Genomic DNA, 18220 nt, shown 5'->3' with positions numbered 1-18220 from the left:
ATATTTGACTCAAAATTCCAAGGTATTTTTGGCAGAATAGAGTGATGCAGTTCAGTGCATGATTAATTCACCAATATATTTCTTGGTAGTCCAAGATACTACTATTCGATACTACTATTCTGTATCGTTTATCAGCACAATTTTGACGGGCCAAGAAGCTGAAAACTTTTGAGAGGGTTTGTCTACGGTTACCTCATTAGATTTGAGCTCATCTCGCTCTGGCAAACAGTTGTTGATGTGCAAAGGCAAGGGAGAGCGAGAGCCTACCTGTTCATGGTTGTTTAATCAATATGACTGTAAAGTTCCCAAAATGTAAGAAGACTCCTGACCATTTACATATTTGCAGAAATCCATTCAGGTGTATTTTATGGCTAAAGTCACTCATTTGCTCCTGCCTGTAAACCAATGTCCAGTTCAAAGTGAATGCAGGCAGGCCTGTGTGGCAAATGGCTTATTTGCATATAAGCTTACTGTAGATCTGATTGACTATGGCACACCTGTGACTGTGTAGAATCTGGGCCTGGACAAGACTGACACGTTTTTATGAGATTCTATTTGCTGCAGTATTGTCCTAACGCACGGCCGCTTTCCAACTCTATATTGCTATAGAATTTTCACATACCTTACTGTCATTCCCAAACATTCTATGAAAGTATGAAAACTTGAAAGCTTCCATGTCTGTGCTCGCTTGTCAGAAAATGAAATAAAAAGGCATCATATTCTTCCTGGGGTTGTATATGAACCGATTTGAATCAGAGTTCATGTTGCTAAAGCGATGACAGTTCCACTTTAAGACTCCATAATGTTTCATCTGTAAGTGCTACAAAGCAAACATTGGTGTCATATGAAGCTTTACCGTTTGTTTTGTTATATGATAAGAAGGCATATCAAAGTTCCGAAGTGGGATCTCTGCTACTTTTAGTGTTACGATCCAATTTGTAAGCATTTGTAAGCATGTGAAAATGGATTCAAAATGGTCCCCCTATGCTGGTGATTTGCAGGATGTAGAAAGAGGGATCTGATTCGTTACATTGTCTACTATACCAATTTCTCTGTATAAAATGGGCCATGACTTTAAAACTAGCAGAAGTCCCACTTTGGAACCTGTAGAGTATATTGTGTTCCAAAATATACTGAAACACAAGGCAAGTACTATTTTCCACATTGTAGAATTATGGTGAAAACATCAAAACTATGAAATAACACATGGAATCATGTAGTAACCAAAAAAGTGTTAAACAAATCAAAATATATTTATTATATTTTAGATTCTTTAAAGTAGCCACACTTTGCCTTGATGACAGCTTTGCACACTCTTGGCATTCTCTCAACCAGCTTCACCCGGAATGCTTTTCCAACAGTCTTGAAGGAGATCCCACATTTGCTGAGCACTTGTTGGCAGCTTTACCTTCACTCTGCGGTCCAACTCATCCCAAACCATCTCAATTAGGTTGAGGTCTGGTGATTGTGGAGGCCAGGTCATCGGATGCACCACCATCACTCTCCTTATTGGTCAAATAGCCCTTACACAGCCTGGAGGTGTGTTGGGTCATTGTCCTGTTGAAAAACAAATGATTGTCCCACTAAGCGCAACCAGATGGGATGGTGTATCGCTGCAGAATGCTGTGGTAGCCATGCTGGTTAAGTGTGCCTTGAATTCTAAATAAATCGCAGACAGTGTCACCAGCAAAGCACCCTGACACCATCACACCACCTCCTTCATGCTTCAAGTTGGGAACCGCACATGCAGAGGTCATCCGTTCACCTACTCTGCATCTCACAAAGACACGGCAGTTGGAACCAAAAATCGCAAATTTGGACTCATAAGACCAAAGGACAGATTTCCACCGGTTTAATGTCCGTTGCTTGTGTTTCTTGGCCCAAACTTTACTAAGGCTGGTATTTTGCGCGGACCCTTAAGTGATCCTAGCATAAATCCTAATTGGATGTTCTGTTGTGCATGTGAGTTTATGCTTACGCAAGCGCAGATGTCAAGGGAAGGAAACCAAGTATCCTGGCAGATTACAACTTGTTCAGAATGAGTGTGACGTAGTCAGGTAATTTTCAGGTCAATGCCTGGAGGTCAGTCAAAATTGGTGTCGAGGGAGTCTGAAGTGGTTTTACTACCAGTCACTGTCTTCCACTATTGTAGTGGCGGTAGCTATGTTATCCACGATGGAGCTAACCTCATGACGGAAGTACTCTTTAAGTATTGGACCAGTCATACGCGGTGTGATCATGGTTCATAACTTCTAGTAACTTTTCTCCTGAACGGAGGGTTCTATTTATTAGTGGTGTGTGTTAACCATTGGAAGAGTGCAATGAAGATTCCTTTCCCCGTGTTGCACTCTGAGTGACTCCTATGTCGCTATTTTCAATAGCAATTTAACTTCTGAGGTTACTAATTCTCTTACTGAGTGTTACTGGACTGACTGTGGTACTGGTACTCAAGGGGACCAGTTGTGCTACTGATTTATTCTGAAATGTTCTCCTACAGGAATACATGATTAGAACATTTTACTAGTTGTCTCTTAGTGACTACTACACATGGCAAGGAATGATTATTGTTGCCATTTATTTTGGAGGTGGACAAGTCCACTGGACTTCCTTTACAACCAGTGTGGTACTCCTCAGTACTATCCCAGATGTGTTCTAAGATAATCCCCGTCTAGGGGCCTGTCTGCTCCTCACTGTTCTCATAGGGGAGTTTACAACTAGATTTGATTTATGCTCTGGCGGCCTCGTACGGTGTTGTCCGTAGTCTCCACCACCCCACCGGCCTCGATCATCATGGGTCTGGGCTACTATTCTCCCCCCCTTTTGTGTCTCGGGGACCCCCCAACCAGCATGTGGTGTTGATATCTGAGGCACAAATGAAAAGTTCAGACCCTATGTACGAGTAGTCAGTGGCCGCGGTATTATGAGAATGGCTGTAACCTTTCAGCCAAATCTCCTGGTGTTTGTGCTTCAACACCCTCAGTGGCTGTCGAGGTCTCAGTCACCACGCGTCCGCGTGTGGCAACCTCTTCAGTACCTGCAAACTGAGACGAGGATAAAAAGTGTTTCACCAGTGGGAGTCATCGGGTCAGTTGCTGGACTGACGCCATTAGTGTCATTGTAAGGGTTGACAGTCCCCCACAAAGCCGAAGGTGTGTCATCGGAAGAAGAATGTACTCTGTGCATCAATGTTTTTCTTGCTGAGACGGCCGCAGTGCTTGCGGAAGTGTCCGAAGGGCAAGAGAGTTCATCTCAACTACCGTATTGCACGACTGCAAGGAGGAGGGAAGTTGCTCATTCACAGAGACAGCTGAATCGAAATCATGAAAAGAATGGTCAATCAGATTGACTGCTGGAATGGGTTGAGATATCGTAATATCTCCTTGGATCGGATTCTGGACCAAGTGGTTTCTAAATGTCCTTTTCCCAAGGGGTGCTTTCGACAGATACCCCTCGTGAATGACTGCGTTGCAGCTAGCGTTAGAGGAAGAATGTGTGGTCAGTGGAGAAGGCACTGTGGCCTGTGACCATGCCTGGTTGGTTTTCCAATCCATCAATGGGAGTAACTGATCCATCAAGTCTGCTCCATGTAGCACGGGTACAGTTTCGAGGCTGGTAACATACACAGGGTGGACGAGCGATACATCCTTGAAGTGTAGTTTCAGCATGTGAGAGGCGAGGTAGTCTGAGTGACCCCTCAAAGTGTAGTGTCGCATCATTCCACTTTTAACCTTTTAAGGTATAGGGGGCAGCATTTTCACTTTTGGATAAATAGCGTGCCCAATTTCAACTTCCTGCTACTCATGCCAGGAATATAAGATATGCATATTATTAGTAGATGTGGATAGAAAACAAAACTGTTTGAATCATGTCTGTGAGTATAACAGAACTTATGTAGCAGGCAAAACCCCGAGGACTAACTGTTCAGATGTTTTTTTGTTTTTTTTGCCTCTGACTGCTCCCTCAGATGTCTTTGCCAAGGGATATTTGATATGAACCATTTTTCAGTTCCTATCACTTCCACTGGATGTCACCAGTCTTTTTTCTCAAATGTTTCTCGCTTTAGTTCTTCAGGAGAACATTGGTCTACATTTTGATCTTCCTTCAACCCTTTGTTACCCTTGTGCTCTGACACTTTTTGTGGGTTGGGTGCAGTAACGTAGCGAACAGGTCGATTGTAGCGGTAGTCATGTTGATGGCAACGTACTTGACAGTTATTTAGACCGCGGTGGTTATTGGATTCGTGGTTTCGTGGTAGAAACCGTTGTTGTGCGTCAACTCTCAATGCTCCAATACCTGATAATGCACCCTCTGACTGGAGTGAGTGCTCCTGGTCAAACTTCAAAACCGAGTGGTCAGGGCTTTTAGCGATGTGAACTTTTGATGCCTCAAAAGCTGTGCTTGCAAGCTCTCTGAGTTGTAAGATAGGCAAGCCAACGTGGGCTGCAGGGCCCAAGTAGGTAATGAAGGTGGGATACATGTTCGACAGAAACATTTGTTTAAATGGTAACACGTCTTCTATTCCTGTTTCAGTAAGTAAGCTGAACGAAGCCTATGATATTGAGCTTGTTTGACCGTGCTAGCCAGTGAGCTATCGCGTTTGCAAGTTGAATTCCACTGAATTCTAATTTCAAAGCTGTGGCAAGTTTAGCGTAGTCATTTAGCATGTGTTGCTGTTGTAGGCGAATGAACCTTGTCACGTGTCTATTCGAAGTTCGCTTCAACAGGTAAACCCTGTCAGAACCCGTAGCGTTTGGGTAGCCAACTCGTCCTCTGTCAGCTAGGAACATCTCAGTATCGTTTGGCTGACCTGGAACGGGGTCAAAGGTGGGGAAATTCTTGACGAGTTTGTCAAGGTATTCCGCGTCAAGCGGGAGGAGAGGATTGGCTTCATCCTGTGGGGAAAGTGGTGCCGAGAAGCCAAGCTTTGGCCTTTGTTGGCTAAGATGCGCCATATTACTCAGTGCCAAATATCCATCCAAGAGGAGAAGACTGAGGGACACATGATGGAGGCAATGTCTGAAACCTATTGTCTTCACTCCTTTGAGTTCCGGACTCCGGTTGCTTGGATGGATAGTCATGCTGTAGAACGTGATCATTCTGGACTTCCTCCAGATGGTACCTAAGGGTGGTATTCTGCTGCATTGCAGAGTCCACTTGAGCGCTTAGAGTACTGATTTTGGACACGTGAGTTTCGCCCCTGCTCCTTTCGGTCTCAAACTTAACTGTCATGGTTTGCAGATAGAGGTATTGTGTATGGAGCGAGAGATTCAGTGATGAGATTTCTTCCACTTGCTTGGAAATCAATATTTCCATGTTCATCACCCGAGTTCTCTCAACCTTCATTTGGTCAGCGACTTCAATGAGTTAGTCATTGTGTTCATCAATTGATCGTCTTTGGTTTGCAGAATTTGGAGTAGAACATTGTTACCTTGAGTAACGTTCAACAAAACTGCCTGCATGTTATCAAATTGCGAGCTCCTGTTTGTAGATAACTCCACAGATTTATCTAGTTTAGAGTGGACTACATCGTATTTAGTTTTGGCTAAATCGAGTTCCTGCATATGACGATTTTGTTGGTGTTTGTGCTCGTTCATCTTCATGAGCATTTGCAATTACATTTAATTGTTCAGATTTCAAACACAGTTGCGCGACTAGCAGAATGTTTTCATTTCCTGCTTTTGTCAATAGTTGCTCAGTTCTCTCCACCTGTGCCCTCATGTTAGCCATGTCTTGCACGTGCTTCAATTGTGCACTGTGGTATTGGACCGATGCTAACCTTTGATGGCGATACATCAGTGCTAAAGTGGAGAGAACCGTCACAAAGCCTGTGTTTGATAGTTGATTTCGGAGAGCGGTTCGCTAATGGCATAATTAGGGTTGGTATCGCTGCTGAGGTCAGAGATCAATCCTTTTATGGGTGGAGGATCACTAATTAGCGTAGGAGTGGTGACCACCTCCTTTGATAGCTTGCACATTATTAGAAAAATTTAGAGGAAACATTTTCCTTTTTTTGGGGGGGTACATTTTTCATCCAAATGTACCCGAAACAGAAAGTTATATTGTCGTAAAGGCTTTATATAGGAAGGGAGAGGAGGGAGTGTTTCATAGTTTATAACCAATATCTCTTCACGTGGGCGGGCCACTGAGTCAGGCCTAATTCACTCATGAAAACCCAATTCTCACATTTTAGAAGCTAAACTCACAAATGTTTAAATTGCACAACAATTCCATGTGAATCTGATAACTGTAATGTGTAGACTTTCCACTGTACAGTTTTTGTCATCCTATCATTGATGAGAATGTCTCAGATGACAACCGAACTGACATCATATTCATTAAGTACCAACGCATATGTTCAACTGGTTGGATTACCAAAATATGGTTCATTTCCCACCAACTTCTGATGTTCCCAGAATCTCTATGTTAACCAAGGAATTTTCAATAGTCACATCAGTAGGGTAGAGAGAGGAAAAAGGGGAGAGAGGTATTTATGACTGTCATAAACCTATCCCCAGGCCAGTGTCATGACAGCATTGACTGACCTTCATGTCTTAAAGTCGTGATGGACTGTTTCTTTTAGCTTATTTGAGCTGTTTTTGTCATAATATGGACTTATCCCTATTTGGTAAAATACCATCTTCTGTATACCACCCCTACCGTGTCACAACAGTGTGTCCAAACTTTTGACTGGTACTGTATACTTTCAATATTCATGTTTATATTTTTCAATATTCATATGTTAATGTCTTTTTTTCCATTGAAATTAAAATACTTCTGGTATTAGAGAGCAAGCGATAACGCTTCATATGACACCACTGCTTTCTTTGTCGCACTTACAGATGAAACATTATGGAGTCTTAAAGATGTACTATGCAGAAATCGCTCTGCCATTTTCTGGTTGCTAAAATTCTAATAGTTCACATAATTTCAGATTGTGACAAAACATGCAAGTATAGTGTAGATAATCATTGTACCATATCAACTACTGTGGAATGTATTTTCAGCTGTTTGAAGTTTGTGTACAAAACCAAAGGTAAAAGACGAGAACTCATTTTTAAAATGGGAAGCTTACAAATAGCACACATAGAACATGTCTTCCGCTTCTTAGACTTGCATTCAATGAGTGACAGATCTATAACTCACATTTCTATGTGAATTTTGTTGGATCGCCCAAAAAGTTAAACATTGCAGCCATAAAGGAGGCCTGGGTATGGCCAAAATGTGACATTTTTCAACTTAAATTATTTATCAATTATGCTTTTAGATACAAATATATGCCAACAATCCTTCATCCAAAGGACCATTCCATGGATTAAATTTAGTGAAAATCTGAAATCTTTTTTTTTTGTTGCCCTGGTTTCTTGAGGAATCACTCAATAGCAGTGGTATCGGCTTACGTTCTAGTATTCACATCCAATCCATCCACTATAGAAACACCTCAGGGCATGGAATTGTCCAGTCGTAGACTCTGTTTATAGAGAGAACACTAGGTATTGAGTTATTAAAGCAGCTGGGTTTTGGCTTTGGAATGTGGTGGTGAGTTGAAGTGAGAATACCTGGGAGGAAGATGTTCCCTAATTAACTCGGAATTAGAGCCTAATTGGAAGGGCTGTGAATTGTTCTGCTTGGATGGTGTCAGTGTGTGACTCACTAGAGAACTACAGCAGTTGAGTGGGGCCTCAGTTCCCCATTGTTCTGCATTCAAAACTGGGAACTTTTTCTAATGAGAAATTCCTTTGACGGTGGCCAAACCATTTTGGAAATAAATAGCATTTGTCTCATATACCTTTGTCACAGGGCCAGGTGTCCTACGGGACCAAACTGAGCTCACATGTATCCATATCCTCTTGATTACTCTACTGCATCATGGCCAAATGTTTTATTGTTATTATTTTTTTGATGTTGTGAGAATTGGTTGGAAGCCTATTATTTTTTTGTTACAAACAGCTGTCAATTAAGGCATGACTTTGCTTTTATTTCCTGTCTTCCAGATGTTTTCATGGCTGTGGTGGAGGTGGTGGTGCCGCTTTTGGAAGGGGCGTGCCCTAGCCCTCGGCTGGAGCAAGGGGCGTGCCCTAGCCCTCGGCTGGAGCAAGGGGCGTGCCCTAGCCCTCGGCTGGAGCAAGGGGCGTGCCCTAGCCCTCGGCTGGAGCAAGGGCCCTCGGCTGCCCTAGCCCTCGGCTGGAGCAAGGGCGTGCCCTGCCCTCGGCTGGAGCAAGGGGCGTGCCCTAGCCCTCGGCTGGAGCAAGGGGCGTGCCCTAGCCCTCGGCTGGAGCAAGGGGCGTGCCCTAGCCCTCGGCTGGAGCAAGGGGCGTGCCCTAGCCCTCGGCTGGAGCAAGGGGCGTGCCCTAGCCCTCGGCTGGAGCAAGGGGCGTGCCCTAGCCCTCGGCTGGAGCAAGGGGCGTGCCCTAGCCCTCGGCTGGAGCAAGGGGCGTGCCCTAGCCCTCGGCTGGAGCAAGGGCGTGCCCTAGCCCTCGGCTGGAGCAAGGGGCGTGCCCTAGCCCTCGGCTGGAGCAAGGGGCGTGCCCTAGCCCTCGGCTGGAGCAAGGGGCGTGCCCTAGCCCTCGGCTGGAGCAAGGGGCGTGCCCTAGCCCTCGGCTGGAGCAAGGGGCGTGCCCTAGCCCTCGGCTGGAGCAAGGGGCGTGCCCTAGCCCTCGGCGGGAGCAAGGGGCGTGCCCTAGCCCTCGGCGGGAGAAAGGGGCGTGCCCTCTTAAGGAGGGAGAGGTGTGCCCTAGCCCTCGGCGGGAGGAAGGGGCGTGCCCTCGGCGGGAGGAGGGTGCGTGCCCCCTCTGCGGGAGGAGGGGGCGTGCCCTAGCCCTCTGCGGGAGGAGGGGGCGTGCCCTAGCCCTCTGCGGGAGGAGGGGGCGTGCCCTAGCCCTCTGCGGGAGGAGGGGGCGTGCCCTAGCCCTCTGCGGGAGGAGGGGGCGTGCCCTAGCCCTCTGCGGGAGGAGGGGGCGTGCCCTAGCCCTCTGCGGGAGGAGGGGGCGGGCCCTAGCCCTCTGCGGGAGGAGGGGGCGGGCCCTAGCCCTCTGCGGGAGGAGGGGGCGGGCCCTAGCCCTCTGCGGGAGGAGGGGGCGGGCCCTAGCCCTCTAAAGGAGCAGGAGCCCAAAGAGTCTTCCTCAGGTACAGTATAGAAAACCATGCTGTAGGCTTTAAAATCACAATAACGTCCCAGTATAATTTCACCCAACCACTTAGATAAGATCGTCTCCGCCCTCTTGTTGTGGGTGTCACTTTTGAAAAAGAAACACCACAGCTTCGATTCAATTAAACATGCTATTTGATTCAGGATGATAAACAAGCTGGAACTCTTATTTAATTGGCTTTCTCCGTTCCAGGTGCTGAACCTGCGCAGGAGATCCAGGTGACCGTTACCCTGACAGAGGGCCCGGAGTCTCCCCAGAGGTCTGGAACTCTAGTGGGCGTGTCATCGCTCGCCTCCCAGAGTCCCGCAGCACCCAGGGCCGACGACGACCAACAGGAACTAGAAATATCGGACTCTCCAGAAGCGGCAAAAAGTGTGGCGCTTGATGAGGCGTTGCCCCACAATGCAGAGGAGACCAAATCGGAGGATTCCAAAACCACTTTTACTCCGCCCACCAAAGAAATATCCCATGAGCCTTTGGAGGAGACTACCGAGGAGCCCCCTGTAGAGGAGGAGAAGCCTATGGAAGTAGCACCTGTGGAAATGACATCTTCAGATTTGGAACAGGCTGTCGAGGAGAATGTTCTGGAACCTATGCAGGAGGAGCAGGGTGCAGTTGCGGAAAAGGAGGTTGTGCAGAAGTTGCAGAAGGAGTTAGAGGATGAGGGGGAGGATTTGCCTCCAATTGTTTTAGATGGGGGGGAGGTGTTGCCTTCAAATGTATTGCCAGTTGAAGAGGATACAATCAGAGAAAAGGAGCTTAGTCCCATGGCTGAACTTCCTGAACGGAAGAGCACGGTAGACATGGATACCACGGTAGAAATGGATACTACCCCTGCCAGCGACTGCAGCTTCTCGGACTTCGGCTCTCCGAGGGGAGAGAGCAAAGCCTCCAAGGCCTCCCCTGGATTGTCTCCCAAGCTCTCGTTTGGGCTGGCCCCATCCCCCTTCTCTACAGAGGCCTCCCCTAGGAAAGCCAGCCCACCCCAGGTTCAGGTCCAAATCCAGGCCCAGGCTTCGCCTCAGGTCCAGCCTTATCCTGGATACAGTGCTAGTGTGCCTCCCACCAACACAACCTTTATTCCCCTCACCCCCAAGATTGGAATGGGGAAGCCTGCCATCTCCAAGAGGAAGTTCTCCCCAGGGAAGCCAAGGGTGAAGCAGGTAAGGCTGTTTATCTGTTTGTTACTCTCTTTGGGTCCTTGCAGAAACGTTTCTTCCCCAAAACTGTACCGGAAGGGTTAAAGCTCTTGAAGGTCTGTAGCTCTTCTCCCAGGCCTATATAGTTTCAGCAAGGTCTGTATCTTCTGCCAGACCTATAACTCTTCTAGCAGCTATTCACTTCTTCTACCAAGTCTGTAGCTTTTCTGTAGTCTATTCCAGTCTGTAGCCATTCTACCAAGCCTGTAGCAGCTCTTTGAGCAGGCCTGTAGCAGCTCTTTGAGCAGGCCTGTAGCAGCTCTTTGAGCAGGCCTGTAGCAGCTCTTTGAGCAGCCCTGTAGCAGCTCTTTGAGCAGGCCTGTAGCAGCTCTTTGAGCAGCCCTGTAGCAGCTCTTTGAGCAGCCCTGTAGCAGCTCTTTGAGCAGCCCTGTATCAGCTCTTTGAGCAGCCCTGTAGCAGCTCTTTGAGCAGCCCTGTAGCAGCTCTTTGAGCAGCCCTGTAGCAGCTCTTTGAGCAGGCCTGTAGCAGCTCTTAGGACGGTCTGTAGCTTTTCAACCAGGTCTGTAGCTCTAGTCCTAGTCTTCCAGAAGCCTTCTACCTTCACAGGAGGACATGTTTGATAGTGGTGCAGACAGACTGCTCTGCCGTGGTGGGAGTTGTGATCCTCTGTCTGATCCACAACTCGTATCCCCTCTCTCTGTAGTTATAGTCCCTTTGGTGTTGCTCAGTCACATTGATTAGTGCCAGTGTGGAGTGTGCATTAATGAATGTTGAGAGGTCGTGGCTGCTTTCTTGCATTCTCGCTCTTTCACTAGCTATGTCTGTCTTTCTTGCTCTCTCTCTCTTTTTGGCTCCCTTTCTTGCGCTCTTGCTTTCTCTTTGTCCCTTTACCCATCTTCTCTCGCTCTTGCCGTCTGTCTCCCTTGTTCTTTCTCCCTCCTCTCTCTCTTTCTCTAGCTCTTTCTAGCCTTCAAGTCTGTGCCGAGGGTTTGATGCTGGGGAGAAGGAGGGGCACTACATAAGGGAGTCTTTTTTGGAGGTGTTTTAATTTGGATAGGAACTCATTGAAGCGCAAAGCACGACACAAACCCATTTCCACCAAGCTGAGGGAAGAGGGAGGACAGCCAAAGCTGTCAAAAGGGGAAATTCAACTTGGCTCCTCTGTATATCTAAGCCCAAAGGCAGCTATAGAATTTTTGTTTGTTTTTTCAATTATAGAGGTTAATGTTTGTTGTTTTTTTACTTCGATTTGTTAGTATATTATAATATACATATACTTGTCAGGATATATCTGTAAGAACTCACATTTTAAAGAAGCCACCTTGCTTCATGTTCAATACTTCTATTTGATTGGCACATTTCAAGTGGATTCCTGTGTGTATAACACATCACTGGAGTCTATACAGAAGTTTCTGAGCTGAAGTTTTAGTCCATAGTTTTTCCCCTACTTCCTGTTATCTCAGGAGGATTGCTCTTTCCAGTATAGGATCATTTACAGGGTGGGCTTCCATCGCTAGAATCAGCTGGGATTTCCTGTGTGTGGTGTGTCTACTTGCCTGCCGGCATGAGCTCTACTGCTCGTGTGTGTGTTTGCATACGTGCTTCCCTGTGTGCAGTGTGCACTCCCATGAGTGCTGGTGTGTGTGTGTGTGGGGGGGGGGGTTAGCCTAGCTCCTTGGCACGTTTATGTTGTGTAAATGAGGCAGCAGCGCTTCGTTTCCTTGAACCAGGCTACTCCCCAATGGACTTGCTTTGAGACAGGCAGTGATGCATTTGTGGGAAGGTTCTAAGCTGGAGTCATTTCAGCACACTGTATATTTTAAAATACAACATGAGATGTGTTATGCCATACAGTTTTTGTGGAGATTTTTTCAGAGCGAACAGCGTGTCTCTAATAGAGGTCGACCGATTATGATTTTTCAAAACCGATACCGATTACTGGAGGACCCCAAAAAAAAGCCGATGCTGATTAATCATCCGATTTTTAAAAATGTATTTTACATTTTCTTTGTAATAATGACAATTACAACAATACTGAATGAACACTTATTTTAAATTTTCAATTTGGTTTAAATAATGCAAAAACAAAGTGTTGGAGAAGAACGTAAAAGTGCAATAAAAAATATATTTTTTTAAATGTATTTGTAATACAGACAATTACAACAATACTGAATGAACTTATTTTAACTTAATATAATACATTAACAAAATCAATTTAGCCTCCATTTGGTTTAAATAATGCAAAAAAAGTGTTGGAGAAGAAAGTAAAAGTGTAATAAAAGTCCATTTAAGAAAGCTAACGTTTAAGTTCATTGCTCAGAACATGAGAACATATGAAAGCTGGTGGTTCCTTTTAACATGAGTCTTCAATATTCCCAGGTAAGACGTTTTGGGTTGTAGTTATTATAGGACTATTTCTTTCTATACCATTTGTATTTCGTTAACCTTTGACTATTCAATGTTCTTATAGGCACTTTAGTATTGCCAGTGTAACAGTATAGCTTCCATCCCTCTCCTCGCTCCTACCTGGGCTCGAACCAGGAACATATCGACAGCAGCCACCCTCCAAGCAGCGTTACCCATTGCTCTATCAAATCATAGACTTAATTAGAACATAATAACACACAGAAATACGAGCCTTAGGTCATTAATATGGTCAAATCCGGAAACTATCATCTCGAAACCAAAACATTTATTCTTTCAGTATTTTATCTAACGGGTGGCATCCATAAGTCTAAATATTCCTGTTACATTGCACAACCTTCAATGTAACGTCATAATTATGGAAAATTAGTTTGCAAAGTGCCAGGGGGCCCAAACTGTTGTATATACCCTGACTCTGCATGCAATGAACGCAAGAGAAGTGACACAATTTCACCTGGTTAATGTTGCCTGCTAACCTGGAATTATTTGAGCTAAATATGCAGGTTTAAAAATATATACTTCTGTGTATTGATTTTAAGAAAGGCATTGATGTTTATGGTTAGGTACACGTTGGAGCAACGACAGTCCTTTTTCGCGAATGCGCACTGCATCGCATATGCAATGCAGGACACGCTAGATAAACTAGTAATATCATCAACCATGTGTAGTTACAACTAGTGATTATGATTGATTGATTGTTTTTTATAAGATAAGTGTAATGCTACCTAACAACTTACCTTGGCTTCTTACTGCATTCACGTAACAGGCAGGCTCCTCGTGAGGCAGGTGGTTTGAGCGTTGGACTAGTAACCGTAAGGTTGCAAGATTGAATCCCCGAGCTGACAAGGTAAAAATCTGTTGTTCTGCCCCTGAACAAGGCAGTTAACCCACCGTTCCTAGTCCGTCATTGGAAATGATAATGTTCTTAACGGACTTGCATAGTTAAATAAAGTGTAAGGTGTAAGAAAAAAAAATGTAAATGAAAAGAAAATCGGCGTCCAAAACTACCGACTTCCGAATGTTATGAAAACTTGAAATCGGCCCTAATTAATCGGCCATTCCGATTAATCGGTCGACCTCTAGTCTCTAATATTATACTGACAGGTTATCAGCAATAGCATCTGAGTAAGAAATCCTACGGAGCGAAACATGAAACCCAAATGTGGCACAGTGTCCTCCCTACTTTATTGAAGCATTTTAAAATTCATGGGCCATTTCCGTTGTGTTTATGTGAAATATGGAGGGGGTACTTGGCTGTTGTAAGAGGATAGAGAGGTTTACCACTACACTGATGGCTAATATTGCTGCTAGATTAGAAAGATAGAAAGATAGATATGCTTAATATATGCTTAATATTTTTCTACTGCACGATATGAAATACTTCCCCCGTGCTCCAGTATTCTGAGTCAATCGCTCCGGAGACTGTTCTGACCTACTGTCAAGTGGTCCAATATGATCTGGATGGTGATTCACTGGTCCAGTGTCAGTGGTGTAAGGTACTTAAGTTAAATACTTTAAAGTTCTACTTAAATAGTTTGTGGGTATCTGAACTCAACTATTTCTATTTGAGACTTTCATTCCACTACATTCTTAAAGAATCAGACAACCAAATTCAAGTCTGATAGAACTGGCACTATTAGTTCTTCCTAAGTTGTGCCCTCCCTAGAGGCGTGGCGACACTAAGAGCCAATACAGTGCCTTGCGAAAGTATTCGGACCCCTTGAACTTTGTGACCTTTTGCCACATTTCAGGCTTCAAACATAAAGATATAAAACTGTATTTTTTTGTGAAGAATCAACAACAAGTGGGACACAATCATGAAGTGGAACGACATTTATTGGATATTTCAAACTGTTTTAACAAATCAAAAACTGAAAAATTGGGCGTGCAAAATTATTCAGCCCCTTTACTTTCAGTGCAGCAAACTCTCTCCAGAAGGCACTGTAGGTGCATGTTATTGTCGTTGATGGCTGTGAACAGGAAGTCTTCTCAAAGGATGTCTTATTGCTTAGTCTACCTGTTTAATGGATAACATGTAGAATGAGGTTGCGTAGGAAGTCGGGCAGTTTGACAATATTTGTGGTCATGTCACGTATTTATGATGGAAGCGGCAAAGAAAGTCTCTGTCCTCTCACATGGAGTAGACCATCTCTCCCAGTTCAATCCCCCTTTCACCCTCTCTGACATTGAAAGTCTCTGTCCTCTCACATGGAGTAGACCATCTCTCCCAGTTCAATCCCCCTTTCACTCTCTCTGACATTGAAAGTCTCTGTCCTCTCACATGAAGTAGACCATCTCTCCCAGTTCAATCCCCCTTTCACTCTCTCTGACATGGGCATGTTTTGGGTTCAGCCTAACTATTGACGGAGGTTTGCTTCTGAGCATACTGTATTCACATGCATGTGCTTGAAGATGGCATGATCATTTTCTTTTCAGTATCAATGAATGTATTGAACTCCTACATCACCAGTCCTTGGCACCCTGTACAGGATCTACTGAAATATCTCTCTCTCAAAGCCTATCTTTTGCGCACTGCCACTTTTAAGTTGTCTCATGCTTAAGGGAATGCGATTTGGTTTCTGACAGTTTCAATAAGTGCTTGACAGGGGATTTGGGACAAATGTATACATGAGATGTAGATGGATAAGTACGCAGGAAGCAAGTGGAGAGCGAGAAATCCAACCCACGGCTCTGATATATTATTAATCGGCCCGAAATGATTTCGCTTATGCAAAACAAAAAAGGAAAAAGGCCTCTCAGTGATTGTGTTATTGAGTCTAATTATATAGCCTCTCGCTGATTAGCTCATTAAACAAACTAAACGCCTCCCAGTGACGTTTCTAAAATGAAATTCCCTAACAACGGTCGCTGTGTTTAACTCGACAGCAGCGACGGCGCGCTGTCATGCTGACATAATCATAACTTGTTTTGTAAACACGCCAACAAGCCACGCTGCTACCATGGCAACCAGCAGGCCTGACACTGGATAGTGTGGATTTGTGGGTTGACTGTTGCAGAGCACTTGACTAGGCATAGCGTTATTAGACCCAATAGATGTGCAAACGCTGTCTTGTCTTCTGTCAGACTATTAAACTAGACCCGCTTCTTGCAGACATCAGTATTGAATCTTATCGTTGTCCACAATCTCCCTTTTACTTTTGATTTGTAATATATTTCCAATTTGAATAGTACTGCATCTCCAAATTAAGGTGAGTTCAGCTTATCTTCTCATGTATAGGATCTGTCCCAAATGTCTCATATCTCGCTCGTTTCTTGGCTGTTTATAAAAAATGCCTGTCTGTCTTGTATTCACGTTTTATTTTGTTGTTGCTTTGTTTGTTTTGTTTGGCTGTTGCATTTACTGCATTTGCCCCTCACTCCCAACCCCTCTTCCTCTCTGCCCCTCCTCCGCTCCTCCCCTCTGCCCCTCCTCCCCACTCCCTGCCCCTCTTCCTCTCTGCCCCTCCTCCCCACTCCCTGCCACTCTTCCTCTCTGCCCCTCCTCCCCACTCCCTGCCCCTCTTCCTCTCTGCCCCTCCTCCCCACTCCCTGCCCCTCTTCCTCTCTGCCCCTCCTCCCCACTCCCTGCCCCTCTTCCTCTCTGCCCCTCCTCCCCACTCTCTGCCCCTCCTCCCCACTCCCTGCCCCTCCTCCCCACTCCCTCCTCCCCACTCCCTGCCCCTCCTCCCCCTCCCTGCCCCTCCTCTCCACTCCCTGCCCCTCCTCCCCACTCCCTGCCCCTCTTCCTCTCTGCCCCTCCTTCCTCCACCCCACTCCCTCCCCACTCCCTGCCCCTCCTCCCCACTCCCTGCCCCTCCTCCCCACTCCCTGTCCTTCTTCCTCTCTGCCCCTCCTCTCCACTCCCTGCCCCTCTTCCTCTCTGCCCCTCCTCCCCACTCCCTGCCCCTCTTCCCCACTCCCTGCCCCTCTTCCCCACTCCCTGCCCCTCTTCCCCACTCCCTGCCCCTCTTCCCCACTCCCTGCCCCTCTTCCCCACTCCCTGCCCCTCTTCCCCACTCCCTGCCCCTCTTCCCCACTCCCTGCCCCTCTTCCCCACTCCCTGCCCCTCTTTCTCCATGCCCCTCTTCCTCCCCTGCCCCTCCCCTCCCCCCACTCCCTGCTCCTCTTCCTCTCTGCCCCTCCTCTATGCCTCTCCTCCCCACTCCCTGCCCCTCCTCCCCACTCCCTGCCCCTCTTCCCCACTCCCTGCCCCTCTTCCCCACTCCCTGCCCCTCTTCCCCACTCCCTGCCCCTCTTCCCCACTCCCTGCCCCTCCTCCCCACTCCCCACCCCTCCTCCCCACTCCCCGCCCCTCCTCCCCACTCCCTGCCCTCTTCCTCTCTGCCCCTCCTTCCTCCTCCCACTCCCTGCCTCTCTGCGCCTCCTCCTCTCTGCCTCTCCTCCCCACTCCCTGCCCCTCTTTCTCTCTGCCCCTCCTCCCCACTCCCTGCCCCTCTTCCTCTCTGCCCCTCCTCCCCACTCCCTGCCCCTCTTCCTCTCTGCCCCTCCCCCCACTCTCTGCCCCTCTTCCCCACTCCCTGCCCCTCTTCCCCACTCCCTGCCCCTCCTCCCCACTCCCTGCCCCTCCTCCCCACTCCCTGCCCCTCCTCCCCACTCCCTGCCCCTCCTCCCCACTCCCTGCCCCTCACTCCCAACCCCTCTTCCTCTCTGCCCCTCCTCCGCTCCTCCCCTCTGCCCCTCCTCCCCCCACTCCCTGCCCCTCTTCCTCTCTGCCCCTCCTCCCCACTCCCTGCCACTCTTCCTCTCTGCCCCTCCTCCCCACTCCCTGCCCCTCTTCCTCTCTGCCCCTCCTCCCCACTCCCTGCCCCTCTTCCTCTCTGCCCCTCCTCCCCACTCCCTGCCCCTCTTCCTCTCTGCCCCTCCTCCCCACTCTCTGCCCCTCCTCCCCCTCCCTGCCCCTCCTCCCCACTCCCTCCTCCCCACTCCCTGCCCCTCCTCCCCACTCCCTGCCCCTCCTCTCCACTCCCTGCCCCTCCTCCCCACTCCCTGCCCCTCTTCCTCTCTGCCCCTCCTTCCTCCACCCCACTCCCTCCCCACTCCCTGCCCCTCCTCCCCACTCCCTGCCCCTCCTCCCCACTCCCTGTCCTTCTTCCTCTCTGCCCCTCCTCTCCACTCCCTGCCCCTCTTCCTCTCTGCCCCTCCTCCCCACTCCCTGCCCCTCTTCCCCACTCCCTGCCCCTCTTCCCCACTCCCTGCCCCTCTTCCCCACTCCCTGCCCCTCTTCCCCACTCCCTGCCCCTCTTCCCCACTCCCTGCCCCTCTTCCCCACTCCCTGCCCCTCTTTCTCCACTCCCTGCCCCTCTTTCTCCATGCCCCTCTTCCTCCATGCCCCTCCTCCCCACTCCCTGCTCCTCTTCCTCTCTGCCCCTCCTCTATGCCTCTCCTCCCCACTCCCTGCCCCTCCTCCCCACTCCCTGCCCCTCTTCCCCACTCCCTGCCCCTCTTCCCCACTCCCTGCCCCTCTTCCCC

The 18220-nt window shown here is 47.7% G+C and overlaps 1 protein-coding gene across 1 annotated transcript in view; it reads left to right on the top strand.

Annotated features, from left to right (window-relative positions):
* LOC115104488 (histone-lysine N-methyltransferase 2C-like) overlaps positions 1 to 18220 on the top strand; it is a 264974-nt gene that overhangs the window by 174673 nt on the left and 72081 nt on the right. The window contains 4 exon segments of the mRNA XM_065006980.1: positions 7992 to 8459; positions 8462 to 8782; positions 8785 to 9123; positions 9339 to 10309. Coding sequence (XP_064863052.1) covers positions 7992 to 8459; positions 8462 to 8782; positions 8785 to 9123; positions 9339 to 10309 — 2099 coding nt within the window.

Source organism: Oncorhynchus nerka, linkage group LG22 (assembly GCF_034236695.1).
Source record: "Oncorhynchus nerka isolate Pitt River linkage group LG22, Oner_Uvic_2.0, whole genome shotgun sequence".
Classification (NCBI taxonomy): domain Eukaryota; kingdom Metazoa; phylum Chordata; class Actinopteri; order Salmoniformes; family Salmonidae; genus Oncorhynchus; species Oncorhynchus nerka.
Note: the sequence above shows the minus strand (reverse complement) of the source record. Positions and strands in the feature narration are given on the sequence as shown.